The sequence below is a fragment of the Prionailurus viverrinus genome, chromosome D4, assembly GCF_022837055.1.
Source record: "Prionailurus viverrinus isolate Anna chromosome D4, UM_Priviv_1.0, whole genome shotgun sequence".
NCBI lineage: Eukaryota > Metazoa > Chordata > Mammalia > Carnivora > Felidae > Prionailurus > Prionailurus viverrinus.
Genome location: NC_062573.1, coordinates 65274405 through 65292223, shown reverse-complemented (window position 1 = coordinate 65292223; position 17819 = coordinate 65274405). Strand labels below are relative to the sequence as shown.

At 45.0% G+C, this 17819-nt stretch overlaps 1 protein-coding gene across 5 annotated transcripts in view; it reads right to left on the bottom strand.

Annotated features, from left to right (window-relative positions):
- The window catches only part of TLE1 (TLE family member 1, transcriptional corepressor), a 91557-nt gene that overhangs the window by 11962 nt on the left and 61776 nt on the right, over positions 1-17819 (bottom strand). For all 5 annotated transcript variants that reach the window (XM_047829843.1, XM_047829845.1, XM_047829846.1 and 2 more), the window contains 5 exons: positions 16864-16917; positions 16215-16367; positions 14732-14876; positions 13543-13733; positions 11923-11999 (listed from right to left, as the gene is read on the bottom strand). In XM_047829843.1, coding sequence (XP_047685799.1) covers positions 11923-11999; positions 13543-13733; positions 14732-14876; positions 16215-16367; positions 16864-16917 — 620 coding nt within the window. The remainder of the gene's footprint in view (positions 1-11922; positions 12000-13542; positions 13734-14731; positions 14877-16214; positions 16368-16863; positions 16918-17819) is intronic.

Sequence of the window (17819 nt, the reverse complement as noted above, 5' to 3'; positions counted from 1 at the left end):
ACCCCTCTCGTGCTCTGTCTCTCTCTCTCTCTCTCTCAAAAAAAGAAATAAACATTAAAAAAAAAAAAAGAAGGTGGAAGGTACAGAAGTGCTAATACCCGCCCCCAGCATCCAAGCAGATGGAATTATGCACATGACACTTTTGAAGAGACCACTATGTTCACTTTCTTCTTATCTGAAACATCACTAGGCAGTCTAGAAGTTCAACATTAAGCCTTTTCTATAGGTCTGCATATATAATAAATGAAGGACGTAGAGTTTCCATAACCCTCTGGGATAAGTCTGGGGCACTTTCTGGAACTTGTCATTGGCACCTTACATTCCCTTTACAGATCTAAAGACCATGGGTATTACCACAGAACTCAAATTTTCATTTAAACGTTCACTCAAATTTTGTAAAATAACTTAGCACGCACAAAATTGAAAACTGATACAAGGTTATTAGGTTTCCAACATGCCTGCACATAAAACCCACATAATTCCCTAAGCTTAAGAAGAAAATTAGGCTATTATTTTCTCTTTATGAATGCAAAATATCATATACGTGGAAGGCTTGAAAAAGAACTGCCTTGACCCCAAACCAAACAACACAATCTTAGATATATGTTATTTCCTGACAGACTGGTTCCAGTAACTAATCTTAAATGGCTAGCTGAACCAAATCCTTAACATTACTCTTAATTTGAATATTTGAGCACACATAATGGGAACCCTACAGAATGCCCTAGAAAATAAATATGCATACAAAACAACTACAGCTCCAAGCCCTTACAACACCACACCACTAAATTCCCTGTTTTTTACCCAACTGTATCCTTTGGTGTCCTTAGTAACACATCAAGCCCACATGATATTCTAATTCTAATATAAGCACACTGTAGTTAATTGAACCTATGCTATTTATTACAAGATATTTGGGGTTGGAATCAAATAACATTCACTGTATTGCCCTGAAGATAGGACCACAAGAACTGGAGATTAACTCTATTCATGTTCTGGAAGAATTCTTCAAGGTCCAGTAGTAAGTTATGTGACCCAGACATCAGGTACCATGAGTTGAGTCTGAAAATAACAAACAGCCAGGTGAAGCTTAGAGAAATGACCAGAGCGTTTTCATAAAACAACTGAACTGAACGTATTTGGTTAGAACAATGGCTGACGTGGGGAGAGAACTTGCCTCTTAAAGCTTTCTATGCTGTGAGAATAATGGCGCTGTGTGAAGGTTAGTTTCTTGGTCTGCCATAAATCAAGGTGGGTGCCCCCAGGTGGGCAAACTTTCCATCAGGCACCCTTATAGCAATTCTAGATTTTTAGGGGAAGACAATTTTACCTTGTTTCAACTGGAAGCCCACTTATTATAGAGTTAAATGATCCAGATTAAAATCGATGCACAAAGTGTAGACAGAGAGCTGTACACTCATTTTTGGAAGATACCCGCCTCTCTCCCAGGTGTCCCCTTCTTTAAACCACACAGGTGGGCTGTGATATCATACTGAGGCAATTTAAAATGGATTCACAGAGTAGTGAACTGCAGCCAGAAGCTGTAAACACCGCTTGGTCCCAGGAGAAACCCATATGGATGTTAATACATCAGTCACAGGGGGCCTTGCAGGAAGCTGGTGCTGCCCGCTGTGCTGGAAAGCCTAATCAAATGAACAAACCAGACTGATGCAAAGGGCTGATAGGTCTCAAAGAGGGATCAACTGGGAGGAAAAATGAGGGGAGCAAATGAGAGCCTGGAATTAGTTATTCACCTACAGGAAGAACAAGAATCTTGTTGAGAAAAGGCCACATTGATGGCATATCATGGCAACGTTAAAGACTTCCCAGAAGGAAACTTAGATTTCCTACTTATTGAAGAACCAGGAAAAGTAAAATCAACCAGGAAGGGGAATTTATAAATTGAGAGTGAGGATTTAATAAATACCTCGCAAGCCTGAATTCAGAAAGAGGCCAGCCACCAAAGAATGTACATGGAATGACTGGATTTATAGAATTTCAAATACAGGCAGAATTCATCTGTAATATTAATCCAGAGTGGTGATTCCCCACAGCTACTGCAAGGAACGTGAGAGGGGCTTTGTCAGTGTCCCTGGTGAAAAGTCACTGAGCTATACACATATGATTCATGCACTCTTCTATAGGTATATCTCAATTTTAATATTTTTTAGTGTTTTTTTAAGTTTATGTATTTATTTTGAGAGAGAGCACGAGCGGGGGAAGGGATGAGAGAGAGGGAGACAGAGAGAATCCCAAGCAGGCTCCACGCTGTCAGCATGGAGCCCAACTCAGGGCTCAAACCCATGAACCATGAGATTATGACCTGAGTTTGGAGTCTTAACCAACTAAGCCACACAGGCACCCTTATGTATATATCTCAATTTTAAGATAAAGGTGAGATTTATTTGTTTATTCAAGAAAAAGTCAAGAGGGCTCCTGACCCATGATCAAGTAGACTGAGTCCACAGCCAAGTCGAGAGCCCCGACTCTACTGTTAAATATACAGGAAATGCCTGGCTCGCTGACCTCACTAACTGTGGTCGTCCTTACCAGCCTAACTATCTGCAGCCTATAATGTGTCCATTCCTGATCCACAAGATAGAAATAATTAACAAAACAGAAGGGTTGCAAGGATTGCTATAAGGATGAAAGCAGCTACAAAACCATAAAACATCGAACGCCACACTCCACACCTGCAGGGGCCTTCAGAAAATGAGAGCATTGGTATTAAAAAGAGGAAAGTGAGGGTATGCTCCATCAAGGGCTCTTTTATCAGTGGGCAAGTGTAAGGGCCAGGAATGCACAACGGGAGGAAGGTGTGGCTGGGAGTCGGGAAAGCATACAGCAGTGACTAGGCAAAGAAAACCAGGAAATCCATAAATCCCTAAGGACAAGAATGGGGAGATAGTATTTGGCAAAGAGGAGAGGAAAATGTTTAGCTAGGACTGGGGCAAACTGTGAAGTGGAAAGAATAAGTCCCTGGCACTCTTGTTAGAGGCCACACTGCTGGGGCCACCCACCTGCACAGAACTGAGCACCCCCCTCAACCCAGCTTTCTGAACAAACATCTGTTGATGAGGGCCTAATCCTGTGATCTAGTTGGGAGAACTGAAAAAAATAAAGCCCCCTGGACAGCACAAATGTAAAAACGGAATAAAATCAAACTCTTCCAGAGCCGATGACTCTTCCTTTATTGGACACGCAGAAGAGGTGCGGGAACTCAAACTCAAAGAGTCCCCACTGGGAATCCTCACAGGGAGTGGCCGGCTGGAAAACAAGACTGTGTTTTGGAGAAGCAGGTTTTTTCCTAGCAGACAGACTCCTGCTAATAAAACTATGCTGTGTTCTGAGACCAAAGGAAAACAGGTGTTTACAGAGTTGCTGGTTTGCTGGAAATAGGAACAGCAGCAGGATCCAGTCAACAGTGATGGAGAACCATGGACCCCGGAGGTAATGGCTATGGCCAAGACCTTGCTGCCTGTGGACTTGGCGCTCTCAGCGGGGACTCTCTTGCTGTATTACCAGGTTTAGTGTCACTGGGCCTCAGTTCACATGACCGTCCTGTATCCTAAATTCCCTGCCATGTGGAATGATGGGCCAGTCCCCTAAAATATCATATGCCGTCACATCTCTGAGTTGTGCACAAACTGTTCCCTCCTGCTTAGAATAGCACCGCCTCCCTCCGACGTGCTCAGGCACTTGTTCTCTCTCCCCCTAGGTGGGCCACAACTTCTGCAGGCAGGAGGGTTCTTTTCCAGGGTCCTAGCTCTTCCTGTAAATCTCAACTATGGCACATATCAGAACTGTGGACCACTGCACGTGTTGACACTTCTCATTCATCGTTTTTCTCAGTGGACTTCGCCAGCTTGCATACAGCTGGCACTCAGTACATGAATCTCAATTCCCTAGGTCATTTATTGCTACCCTAATCACTTATTAAACTGAGGCACGAGAGGTCGCTCTGGCAAGGAGAGAAAGCTACAAGAAAGTGGAGGAGGGTCTTCTAGCCACTTGGGTTATGCCAACCAACCTTCCCCAAGAATTTTCCAGTAGTCGTACCAAATGTCGCTGGGAGATGCTATCAACATTCCTGGGGAGGGGAAAAGTGGTCCCTAGAGAGGTATTCTGGACCAAAACAAAGAACAATGAAAGCAACTATAGTAACGGAGTAAAATCCATGGCCCTTCCCTAAGTCAGCAGAGCCCAGTGGATGCAGGACCCTTCCTTCCAAAGCAAGACACGGCAGAAGCTGCCATAGGTCACATGCAAAAAATCGCGATCCTGTGTCTGGCCACTGAAAAGCATAGCTTTAAGTAGGGGCACCTGGGTGGCTCAGTTGGTTGAGTGTCCAATGCTGGGTTTCAGCTCAGGTCATGATTGCATAGTTCGTGGGTTTGAACCGCGAGTCAGGCTCTCTGCTGACAGAGTGGGGCCTGCTTGGGATTCTCTCTCCTTCCCTCTCTGCCCTCCCCCACTTGTGCACACAAGCACGTGCACGCTCTCTCACTCTCTCTCTCAAAATAAATAAATAAACTTAAAAAGTAAATGGAAAAGCCAAGATCCAAGTCCAGGGCACCCAGGGCAGGCCTGCCACAAACGTAGAACTTTTAATCTTTGACCTAGCTTCACATTGGCACTACGTTGGACACCTTCCCCTGAAGAGGGAGAACACATGCCTATCATGATAGAAACACGTAACTTACACAAAAGAGACCTTCATGTCAATGTCATCAGTGCAATTTCATTATAGAGTCCTGGCACTGAAGGCTTTGAGGGCTGGAGCATGTGGGTCATTCTAAGGTAGATGAGAATAATGTAATTTATGATGGTGGAGGATACTCTTAGCCTCAAGAATGAGTACAATGAAGGTGGTGACTGGGGGGATTGTAATGTGAGGTCATAAGGAAATCAGAGCCATATTATTCTAAGATTTCAGGGGAAAAAAAACAGGTCCTTGGGAATATAATTCATCTATTTATGTTAAAATCTCCTTCACCGCCAATATAACAAGGTTGATCTTTAACTCTTCTTAGGGTCTGCATCTCTCACCCATAACATCTATAAAATGCAGAATTTTTCCAGCTTGGCCTCCTGGCCTCCTCCCAAACAGCAAATATGCAGATCAGGGTACAATTCATACCCTATTTGGAAGACAGCATTTCTACATGAATGGAGGGCTTTGCTAACAATTCGATTACATGGTGTGAACTTAAAGCATTAAGATGAGAGCCTTTTTTTGTCTGTTTCCTTATTTACTTTAACACATGGCCATTCTCGTTTCTTGAAAAGGCAAATGCAGAACTTCTTAGAATGGACATGATAAGGAAAATCACTAGACAGAGAAAACAGGAGACTGGCTACTTGATAAACTAGGAGATTCTCTAGCAAGGTTAGCATTCATGATTCTGAATTCTAGGCCCTACTTCTTCCACCAACTAAATGTTTCAAAACGTGTAAATGTGTTAGGGGAGCAACGAGGCTTCCATGCAGGGCAAAGATTCAAACCGAGAGATTCCTGGATGAAAAATAAGACAAAGAAAAGTTTAAAATACAGTCATTTCTAAGCTGAATTTGAAAAGTGTAGCAAAGGAACCAACTACTATGGGCAAAGCAGCATTATCTGAGCAAGAAATAAACTACATTTCTATCTGATAAACTGAAAGGCATTTCTGAGGAGGTGAGGGGGGAGAAGGGAGATATGTGCAGGGAGGACAACTGTCTAGTAACTAAACATAACACATCAAAATAAAGGGCCTCACATTTCAACAGATTCTCAAGAAATTAACTCTGCAATCCCAGAAGATCAAAGAGTATAAAAATAGAAATTAAACCAAAACCCAAATGTGGCATCCGGGTGGTTCTGTTGGTTAAGCGTCCGACTCTTGATTTCGGCTAAGGTCATGATCTGGGAGTTCATGAGATGGAGCCCCATGAAGGGCTCCTCGCTGACAGTGCAGAGGCTGCTTGGAATTCTCTCTCTCTCTCTATGTCCCTCCCCCCTGCTTACGCATGCTTACATGCTCTCTCTCTCCAAATAAATAAATAAACTTTAAAAATAAATACGTAAAATAAACCAAAACCCAATGGTGATAATATGGCACAAAACAGGCAAGTTACTTTCAGCATTTAATAGACAAAAAATACCCAAAAACCATGCCAAGTAAAAAGAGGGCTGAATTAATTTTCAAATCCACTAAACAAGCCAGTTGTGGATTCTAGACATCTAGACTTCGTCAAAAGAGGAACCAGAAGCAAGATCAAGAATGGAAAACGGAGTTGGGGAGGGAGGGGGGACTGACCACGGAAATGTCTCCTTGGCTAGCAGCGGGGATGGCCTCTATTCACTGCTGCAAAACATGTTTTCCTAAGAGGCAATTTTACCCCATATGTAGTTAAGATTTTCTTTCCTCTTTAGGCTCCAACTCCAAAAAGGTACTTTAAAGATTTATTTAAACACTAAACGAGTGGGTGTAAGATTTCTCAATTACATGTCTAGCATTAAAACACAGGGTGAAGGAACTTGGAACTAAGCTGGAATCTTAAGCCAAACTATTATTAGTCTGAGTTATTACTGACCTCTAGGTGCTACTACATGAGGCAGGTAGAGCCCAGCTCCCAAGTATTTATGGGGAGGAAGCCAGTACATCAGGGCCAAAATGACGTCTTGTGGGTAGCGCAGTGGGAAGCAAAGAGATGTTGACCTGACTAACCTTGAGAATTTCTCTTACCGGGGATCTACACAAAGCTCAGGGGAGCACATTTCCTAAAACTAAAAGTGAGTTCACATAAAGCTGACCAAATAATACCAATTAAATCTCGCCTCAAGGGTTTGAAAACACAGTCAGGGTTACCTCTTATAAATCAACAGTGCTGAACTCTAAAATGCAAAATGTGAATCTCCTTTGGAAAGGATGAATCATAGAGTCTTACACAATCCTGGACTCATCTCCCACCTACTCAATGCACCAAATATGTGTTTACTGGGTATATGAGCTCAGAGGGACAGAGGGACTTCAGAAGCTTCAATTCTAGTGGGAAAGAAGCAGGTAGAAGTATGACATGCACACATGACGATAACTCAAGGCCATGGTGTGCAACATGTCACAAGATGTTACAAGGTGCTCCTGGAGAGGGCTCACATTTAACAAGGCATCAGTGAAGGCTTCGAGTTAAGGCAGCAACAGAAGTGGCTAGACAGGAAGGACAAGAAATATTCCCACAGAAAGAGGTAAGACTGGTAGAAGGCTCACTGCTCCAGAGAAGAAGGAAAGGCTTTCAGGGAATGGAACGTTATCTCTTTCAGCCCAAGCACAAGATGCAAGGAACACATGACATGAGGCTAGAAAAGCAGGTGGGGGTAATACTACCAGAAGGGCCTTGAATGTCCCCCATCACGAGTTTATGTGCAACTCCTGAAGATCTCTGAAGCAAGAAAGGACCTAACCAGGTAAGCACTTTAAAAGGGGGAAAACTTGGGGTGCCTGGGTGGCTCAATCAGTTAAATGTCCAACTTGTGGTTTCAGCTCAGGTCGTGATCCCAGGGTTGTAGGATCAAGCCCTGCCTCAGGCTCTTTGCTGAGCATGGAATCTGTTTGGGACTCTCTCCCTCTCTCTGCCCGTTCCCTGCCTGTGCTCACTCTCTCTCTCTTTCAATCTCTCTCAAAATAAATAAATAAACATTTAAAAAAATAAAAAGGGGGCACACTCACCTAGGATCTTACTGACAAAAGTGAGTAGGAAATAAGTGGGGATTTTAACGAATAAGATTGGTAAAATGTGACTTAAAAAAGGAAGAATTACAGGCTACAGTTTGTGCCAGATGTCAGAGAGAATGGGGAAGATGCCTTTAACAAACTGAAGTTCGGAGACACTGTTATGGGGGTGAGGGAGACAGGGAAAATGACCAGGTTGGCTGGGAAACCCTACTGAGATCTTACATCACTGTGACACCAACAACAAGTACAGAACAGTGGCAACACAAGTCACCTACCTTGCTCTATTCCACTTTGATTAAAAAACAATAAAAGTAAGGCCACAGGGCCTTTGCATATACAGGTTCCTCAGCCTAGAGGTTTAAGTCCAGCCCCTATGGAGTTAAAGCAGCTCAGAACACTCTTTCTTGACCCTCTCAGAAAGGATCAGCCTGTCACATGCTTTGATGGGATAGTGTTCCTCTCGGTCATAGCTCTTCTCTCAATTATGATTATGCACTTATTTTTGTGATTATTTGATTAATGTAGTCTCTCCATCACTAAGCTGTGAGCTTCCAATAGGGTCCCCTATGCCTATGTAGCAGGTCTCAATGAAATCTATGAAAGAGGGGACAAGAGGGAGGTGACTGTTAGATTTTAGTGAGCAGATGGTGTGGGGACCTGAAATCACATCCCACAAGAGAGGGCTGAAGCAACGGACATATTCAGCCAGAAGAGAAGCCTCATGGCAAGCTGGTGGTCTCCAAATATCTGAAGGGCTATTGTGGGGATGATGGATTAGTGGTGCACTGTGTGGTCTCCAGGGGCAGAAAAGAACCAGGACTGATGGATAAAGGTTCCAAGGAGACAGATCTCAGCTCAAGGGCTGGAGCAATTTTGTCGGAGCCAGGGAAAATGGCTTCCTCCAGGCACCCGCAAGTCCCTGTCACTAGACATGCTCGGTCAGAGGCACAGAGCCACCTGGAGAGGCTATCATAGGTGACTTGATGCACGGGTAGACATTTACGCTAGAGGCACTTTGAAGGTCCCTCCAGCCCCAACTGAACTCTTCTGGCTGTACTGCCCGCTCTCGGGAGGCACCCATGCGTTTGCACATGAGTCCCTAGGAATAGGTCATGGGCTGTCCCCTCTACCTACAATGGCCCACCTTTTCCACTTTCTCTGCCCTGTGGGCTTGTTTCTCTTGCACAAGCCTCAGCTTTCTGTGTATCTCCCTCACCCCAAGGAAGCCCTTCCCGTCCTAACTGTGGTCACTCTTTACACTGTTCTGCCTCCACAGCACCTCTCACAAGTGTAATCACAGCATTTGTCCCTTTAATGTTTCCACATCAGTAGGCCCCCAAAGGAAGGGAAGATGAACATTCTCTTTCCTAGAGCCTGCCCAGCATCTAGCACAGAGTCTAACACGTGGATCTTGCTTAAATGTCCACAGACAGCCATCCATCACCCTACCCAAATATTACTTCAATTGGTATTTCTCAGAGGGTGACACCTGCAAACTTTTACCACACCTTGTTCACCCTCACCCTGGCCATGCTGGTTTTTCCACCATTTCTCTCAAGTGCTTCACACCAAAGCTGCTCAAAGTGTGGTCTGCAAACATTTGCTACTCTCTGCACTGACATCAGCTCACTCATGGAGAGTAGGTGTTGAAAACGTTTCTACAGCAGCTTGACAAAGTCAGTTCCTGACAGCTGACTCTTGTAATAAAAAACTTGGGCTTGTATTTTCTAGCTTTCTCCCCCTATTCATCTGTACTTGTCTGTTCCAAGAGTACCAATCTTGGTCATGTTGGGAAAAAACTGGAGAAGCACTGCCTCAAGAAGTATTCCTTTACTCAACAATGAGGACAGGAAGTCCTCTCACGCTAATTAATGGACCAAAACAAGGGGAGTAAAATGTATAGCCCAGACCCCAAAGACAATGGTGAACTCCCATTTTTCCCTCTGATATTAACTCGATCATCCTCACATAATATAGCTCCCCTCAAATTTAAAAGAAAATCCTAAAAAATGTATTTTCACTGTGTTGGAGAGCAGTGACCACTCTGATCCAGAGACTCGCCCTCACAACTCTGCTGCTGAACCCACTGTCATTGTCCCTGAACACATCGTATCCTATAATGGAGCTGTGAACACAAAGAAATCCAACGTGCTCACAAGCCAAGGACATGAATATTTTGGCTTTAATAAATGACACCAGTATTATCATTCACAGAAGGTTTAAACTTGGTGTCTAATTGCATTATGAACACACACACCACTGTAAGGACCTAGTTAGGTCTGAGTTAATAGTCTTCTGCACAGCAACCTCCAACACCATCATGACAGCTCATTGCTCTTGTCACCCCACCCCATCTGCCTCACATATCCCATTCAGGGTGGGGTCCTGGCAGCCAGACGTACCCCCACACCTCCAACTCTTGAAACTGGCTTTCCCTACTGGTCAGTTGAACTTGGCATTACTTGTGCATTATTCCCCTGAAGACTCATCAGTTACTATTAATTATTGCCTCTTATTCACATTACTCATTTGCCCTTTATCCTCTCACCAGTTTGTAGGACACACAACAGCCACACTGCCAGAGATGACAGATAAATACCCATTACGTGCCCTGGGGCATCTCAGGCTGGATGCAGAGGGGCATACCCAAGAAAATACATGACATAGCAGTTCATGGTTATTCAATCAGAAGAGATCTACCAGGTAAGAAAGCATTTGCAACACTCCTCCCCCTGCCCCAGTCCCGCTCTTCCCTGGGCCTAGATGTCACTGTAAATTCCTAACATCTCTACCAGTTCCTACTATAGACAAAACTCTCATTTCGTCATGAATCAAATTACCATGAAACAGACATTTCAATGCATGTGAAGTACAGCCATGGAAATCTGCTTTCCAAAATGCAGGTGATGGGAGTAAGGAATTCCATTCTTCCTCATGCTGCTGGTTAATTTGAAGAAAGGCTCCAATCAAAATCACACAAAGATGAGCAGGTGGTTGAATGGACCACTCAGAATAATGTAATATGCAATACACAGTGGACACGTAAATAAAAGCTAAAAGGAACCACACAAAGGTAGAGAGTATAAGAAAAATAAACTGGGGGCGCCTGGGGGGCTCAGTCAGTTAAGCATCTGACTCTTGATTTCAGCTCAGGTTATGATCTCACGGTCTGTGAGTTCAAGCCTCACATTAGGCTCTGAGCTGACAGGGCAGAGCCTACTTGGGATTCTCTCTCTCTCTCTCTCTCTCTCTCTCTCTCTCTCTCTCTTTCTGTCCCTCCCCCGCTCATGCTCACTCTCTCTTAAAGTAAATAAACATTAAAAAAAAAAGAAAAAGAAAAAGAACTGAAGGCCTATGACACACAACCCTATTTGGAAAAACCAAAATTGTAAAAGGTCCTAGAAAGGCAGAGTGCACGATGGCAGATAAGACAGACACCCGTAGTTTACTCTGCTTTGTACAAAAACTGAGAACTTTCGGAATTCTTTAAAATCACATTTCTAATTACTAACATATGGAAGCAAGTGATTTTAAGTGACCCTGGGAGAATAACCAACAGGGTTTTCCAAATTCTGAATGCTCTTTTGCCCCTTTAATCTATCTTTCTTGTTTTCTGTCAAAGCCATTCTGTGTTTTGTAGTTCTGGACCTCTCAGAGTAAAGCACGCACCAAACTTCAGTGGGCGGGCGGAGAGGTCCAATAACAGATGCCCAGATGCCACAACTACCCTTTGCACAACTCTAGTTTCCACCAAAATAACAAAAAGGTAGCGCTGAGCTGGGTAAAAAGACAACTCGTTTCAAGTTTGAGATTTCAAGAGTTTGTGACAGCTTACTGCTCACAACACAGTCCCGTTGGAAATCTCCAGCAGCTACCCTCTGACCAAAGGCAAAGCAGGGCAGCTTTCTGAAGAAGGGTCAAGCAAGGAGGGCCAACCACCCCCGGTTCTTGCCTTCCTCCTGGTCCCTGTCTACAACAGCTTCTCTCCAGAAATAACTAAATGCATGAGATCACCCATAGTGAGAAGACAGAGGCATGACACCTACAAGGTGCCTATTTATAGAAAGTGTTAACACTCCTCAGGAAAAGGCACTAGAAATCTCCTTGGAAACGCCCAAGCCTGTGCTCCCTTTGGAATTCTAGTCTGCTAATACCCATGACTAAGTAATTGCCTTTAAAACAAAACTGAGGAGTTAGAGGTACTTACGGTTTACCCCCAGGGATTCCTGCCAGGTTGGGAGGGATTGTAGGTACTCTCATGTGAGGGGGAGGATCAAACCCAACCTGGAAACAAAATAAGGCATTGAAGACTCAGTTTATGTAGCGTAGGCACTTTGTGAACATCTATAAAGACTTTTCACTAGATCTCCAAAGCAACATAAACAGGAACAGGAACATGTGCTAACATTTTTCAAAAGAAAAATTATAATGCAAGAGGTAATACAAGCACCTCTAAGTGACAAGCTACGCATCTTTTTGGGGAGGTGGGCTGGAGCATGGTCTACTTGTACGTGGAGATCCAGCTTCCCACAGTAAATACTTCCTGTGGACTTAGGATGTCCTGCCTTGCCCAAACAAGTGCAGAGAGCAGTATGCTGCCTGAGTCAGGACTCCTTGACCTTGGCACAATCAATGTTTTTGGGCCAGATAGTTTGGGGCTGTCCTGGGCATGGCAGGACATTTAGCAGCACCCCTGGCTTCTACACAATACGTACCAAAAGTATCAGTGCTACTGATCGTAAAAAGTGTCTCCACATATTACCAAATGTCCCAAGGGGGCAAAATAACCTCCCAGTTTCACAGTTACTGCTTAAACCTTCATAGATTCCCTAGTTTGGGCGCCCTAACGAAGATACCTAGTCCCTTGGCTGCCCACTTTGCTTTAAACTATCTTGCCCTCGGGGTGCCTGGGTGGCTCAGCTGGTTAAGCGTCTGACTTCGGCTTAGGTTATGATCTCACAATTCGTGGGTTCAGGACCCACACTGGGCTCTGTGCTGACAGCTCTGAGCCTGGAGCCTGCTTCAGATTCTGTGTCTCCCTCTCTCTTGGCCCCTCCCCTGCCCCTCAAAAATAATTTTAAAAAAAGCCAAAAAACTATCTTGCCCTCTACTGCACAGCTGTTCCTACTAGTGCAATGTAAGAGAAAAAAAACACAAACTTCACTCTTAGCCCCAACTACTGGAGGTAACACTATCTGAAGAGGGGAGAGGAGAAATATGAACACAACATATTCCAGTCAAGAGAATATATAGGGACTTCTATTCGGTATAATCTATTCTCTTTCTCTGATGCAGTCAAGGATTACAGTTGATTTTACCCTTTGCATGCAGTTTTGTATCTTCTGGATCAAAAAGGAGGTGGTTTACACAGTGGCAAAAGGTAGGGCAAGAAGACGGGCAACATGCCTGAAGGCTTCAGTCATCCCTGTTTTCTCCCTGTTGCTCTGCTTATACCTGAGCCACACTGTTGGGTTTAAAGAATAATAAAGGCACGGAAAGAAGAAGTTACAGCTTCTCAAATATTTTTTCCTAATAATTAAAGAGGGGGGAAAAAAAACCTAAAGAAAATGCATGCAAAGGCGTCTGTAAGCTATTTGAGTCATTCCATCGCTTTCCAAAAAATAAACAAATAAAAAAATCTACCTTGGGGGAGAAAATCGGACGTCCCCAGAGCCATCAAAGCAGCTCCTTAACACTGCCTAGTTTTATCCACAAAAAACAGTGATCCAAGACGCGGAGGGCCCTAACGTCACGAAGCGGCATGCTGAGGGCAGCAGGCTCGGGGACACTGGGGCTCTGTTCCGCAGGCGCGGGCGGGGACACCTACCATCGGGGAGCGCCCGTAGGCCACCACGGCGGCGGCGGCGGCGGCCGCGCTCATCTGCGGGGACATGTTGTGCAGGCTGGCGTAGGCAGCGCCGGGGCTGGTCAGCTCCCCGTTCATGCCGGCGTGGGGCACCATCCCGAACGGGGCAGGGTACGGGCCGGGCACAGCCAGCGGCGTCCTCAGGCCGGCTGCTGCAAGGAAGCACAAGCCGCGCGCGTGACGTGACTCAGCCAGCCGCTGTGGTCCAGCCTGACCATCAGCTCCGGGGTCCCTTCTAGCGCCATCCATGAGAGGCGAGGACAAGCCGGGAAAGCTTGGGTGGGTGGTTTGATCACCACCAACTTGGCTGAAGTCCTCTCCAGGGAAAAAGAGACCCCAAGGAAAGCATTGCCCACCACTTCCTCCTTGGTATAGGCTTGGCACCACTGTGAAATCAGGGAATTAAAATGAAGCAGCAGTATCGTACCCAATTCATAGACGGCAAACCAAGGCCCACACACTACCTGTCTACTTGACTTAATCTCAAAAGAAGGTTTGGATAAAATCCAAGATTTCTCCTTCAGTTCAAACTTTTCACTCCTTGGTACCAATTCCAAACAAAAACCTGACCCTGGGTTTAGTAAGCCAAAGCATAGTTTCAGGAGGAATATTCTGGGGCCTATTTTCCTCTGGGCCCAAGGTGTTAAGGAAGATAAAGTCAAAAGTTACCAATTTATTCGCTCGACTCTCAGCGAAACCCTCCCAATTTCTCCTGCCGGAGAGACCAGTGATTCCTGAGGGATGAGCCGGCAGAAAACCCGCCAAGTAACGTGAGCAAGCGGCACACTTGGGCCACCCGTTTCAGTCAGAATTAGGGAACTCAGACACACAGTGACAGTTCGGGAAGGAGCTTACATGCGGAATTATTATCGGAAACTTCATCGAAGTTCCTAGGATTTGGATTATTTGGAAATAAATTTTTTAAAAACGCCAAATGTAAACAGTCGGAGACCGAACAGGGTGCAGCTGCTGAACCTCTCAGGACAAACATCTGTTTCTTATCATGGCTTTTCAGGGATAGGAAGGAGGCAGGCAGGCAGTAAGTGCATTTCATATTCATGGGGAAATGGCGTCAGGAGTGCACAGACAACGAACCAAGCCGGGAAAGGGAAAAAAACAAAACAAAGCACAACAAGAGGCAATGCTCTACCGGCTTGGTTAACGAGGGGGTCCATGGCTGGAGGCTTGCCGAGGCCTGGACGGAGTCCTGGAGTGGCGCTGGTGCCCGGCGTTGGCATGTCGCTCCGAGGCGTCGGTGTGCTGGATTTCAGAACAGGCGTGCTGGCTTTTTCATGCTGGTATCATTAAACAAATTAAATGAGTATTATTTTTAATCCAAGCCATATTACACAATTTATCACAACAGCAGCTGGGACACTGGGCACCTTCTAGCTACTCCCTCAGCCAATTTCCATAAATCCACACAATGTTGACAGCATTAACTTGTGAGCGAGAAATGTTGACCTTTCCTCTTCCTGCCAGAATTAAAACTCTAGCTAGAGACACAGAACATGATCACACTTCTTCCTCCGCAGATTTTATTTTAAAAAGTATTTTTCCATCAGGCGTGTGGACTTTGGAACTGGGCCAAGTTAGAATGATGACCACCCAGAGAAAAATTCCCAGTCACTCAGAAACAAATGGCCCGGTCACCAAGAATGTCAGAGGGAGGATCTCTATTTTCTAATCTTGCCTTTTAGTAGCAGTGGAATTGAGATGAATGGTGAGAGGCAGCAGGGCCACTGATCTGATGAGAAGCAAACCGGCATCTCAAAGGCAAAAGCCCGAGAAGGATCTTATCAGTTTGAGAGATGTGTGTGGAGTTTCACACGGCCACCCGCTTGCCTACATAACCGGTGTGGACCCGAGAGCACAGAGGCCTTCAGGAGTCAGTAACGGGGTTACAGGGCATCATCCTTGTCATCTCAACCTTTCATTCTTTAAATCCAGGCCTGAGAAGTGCTGTGGGGTAGCAAAGAGCATGCAAGGGCTAGGGAGAGACCGCAGCCCCCTCTGGCCATGGATCTGATGGGCTGTGTAAACTTGGCAAGCTCCTCAGGCTTTCCTCCCCTTCAGTGAAATGGGATAATGCCTAGGAAGACTGTGTAGGAATCAAACACAGGGTTGTTATGGCTCGGTTTTTGTGAGTTATGAGATGACACACTCCCCAGTATTTGCTGAACGGTCGAAAGCATGAACAGGCTCCAAGGCTCTGCCCTCCCCATGCCAGTTCCAGGCTTCCCCTGGGCCCCGGGGCCATTTGAGTACATCCCCACTCTGACCCCAACCCAATTCCAACATGCCCTGACACAATGGGTCAGTTTAATACAAGGCAAAATGGACAGCTTAAGAAAATGAGGATTTCTCAGGACCTACGAGGTTGCCCAGTAAAAGGGTAATGGACGTGGAAGCTCTCTAATCACGGCCCAAAAGAGCCTACTGAGAGGGAGAAAGGAAAACACTGTGTGGGACAAAGAGTACGAGGAGCAGATTCACTTTAAACACTTAAAAACAGAACTCTCACTCAGTAAAAAAAAAAAAAAAATCCCCATGTTTCAAATACTTGAGGGTCCTCTGAACCACAAAGGATAAGTAAACTGCTAAATGGGCAAGTGATGGCTCTTATGACCTACCAAGCTCATTTCTTTGGATTTCAAAGAAGTGGAGCTTCCTGAGGAGGCTGTGGATGCTGGGCTGCTAGAAGCATCTTTCTTCAGCAGACGGTTTTTGTCGATCCCGTTTTCCCTGGGTGAATGGGCAGGGCTTGCTCGCGGAGAAGAAGGGTCCTCAACAAGCATAAGTAAAGTTTTCATGATTTCATTTACAATGGACGGACCTTGCGCTTTACAGACTCTATTTCCACACCAATTCTCTAAATTAAAGGAGGGCGCTCTAAGTCCTTTAGATCTGGGGGACTTGGGAGTGTGCAATGTTGTTATCATTACCAGGATGGTATTTGCAAACACACCCATGAAGACAGCACAGAGGAAAACACATCTAGGAACTATCATATCCTCCCCTCATGCTCATACTTTGCCCAGAGGGCACTGGAAAGAAAGGAGCACTAGATATCCAGCATACAAATCCAAAATGATAGGGAAAACAGATTTTTCTTTTTAAAGGAAACAAAAGTTCTCATCAGGTAGACCACTATAGTTCCACCCGTGAACAGCCACTAAGTTTTTAACGTGTAAAGTTGTAAGAAACCAAACACCATGGCTCCACCGTTCTGTTTTCTCAAAAGTCACTCTGAACATAAACTTTGAGAAAATGGTTGGTTACCTCGTTAGACACATCCACAACTAAGTTGTCATCGCTTTTGTCACCATCGCTGTCCTGGAAAAAGACATTTTAATGACATTTATTAAAGGGTTGGAGGCCCAGTTAAATTTCAAGAGTTCTTGGTAGCAGACAGACTAAAAAATGGCCTAGGACAAGCCTACAGGTTCCATTCCAGATTGTCAGCCCCTTGTCATTAACACCACCTCCCTCCTACTTATCGGACCTGGGGCTACGCAAAGCTCCAGGGAGGAACCGTTGCAGTAGCATACCTGCTACATATCATACTGGTGAGCGCAAGTTGCAAACACTGGGTACCTAGTAAGAGCTCAATAAATGCTTGTAACAGCTGAATCTCTTTTATAATCTGAAATCCGCCATGTCTTTATAAGAGGACTCTTTCCCACTGGATGTTAAGAATACAATTTCAGGGGCGCCTGGGTGGCGCAGTCGGTTAAGCATCCGACTTCAGCCAGGTCACGATCTCGCGGTCCGTGAGTTCGAGCCCCGCGTCAGGCTCTGGGCTGATGGCTCAGAGCCTGGAGCCTGTTTCCGATTCTGTGTCTCCCTCTCTCTCTCTGCCCCTCCCCCGTTCATGCTCTGTCTCTCTCTGTCCCAAAAATAAATAAACGTTCAAGAATACAATTTCATGTCATTGCTTTGTGTGTATCATTCTTGAAGACAGCCAACAAATCTCGTGTTCATAGACAATTTGTAATTACAAAGACAAACTTAAACCACGTTCCCATTGGGTTACTAATTACTGAGGAAAAAAAGCAGCAAAAAACTAAAAACAACAAAGCTATCTACTCGACTGGAATAACGTTAGGACATGTTAAGAATAAACCTTGTTGGCAATCAGTTTGGAATATTTTTGGAGAGATGGAAGGAACACAGGACGGCAAAATCTGGAGGGCACTAGCGTCCTGCCCTTGGGCTTTTATTTTCTCTTCATAAAG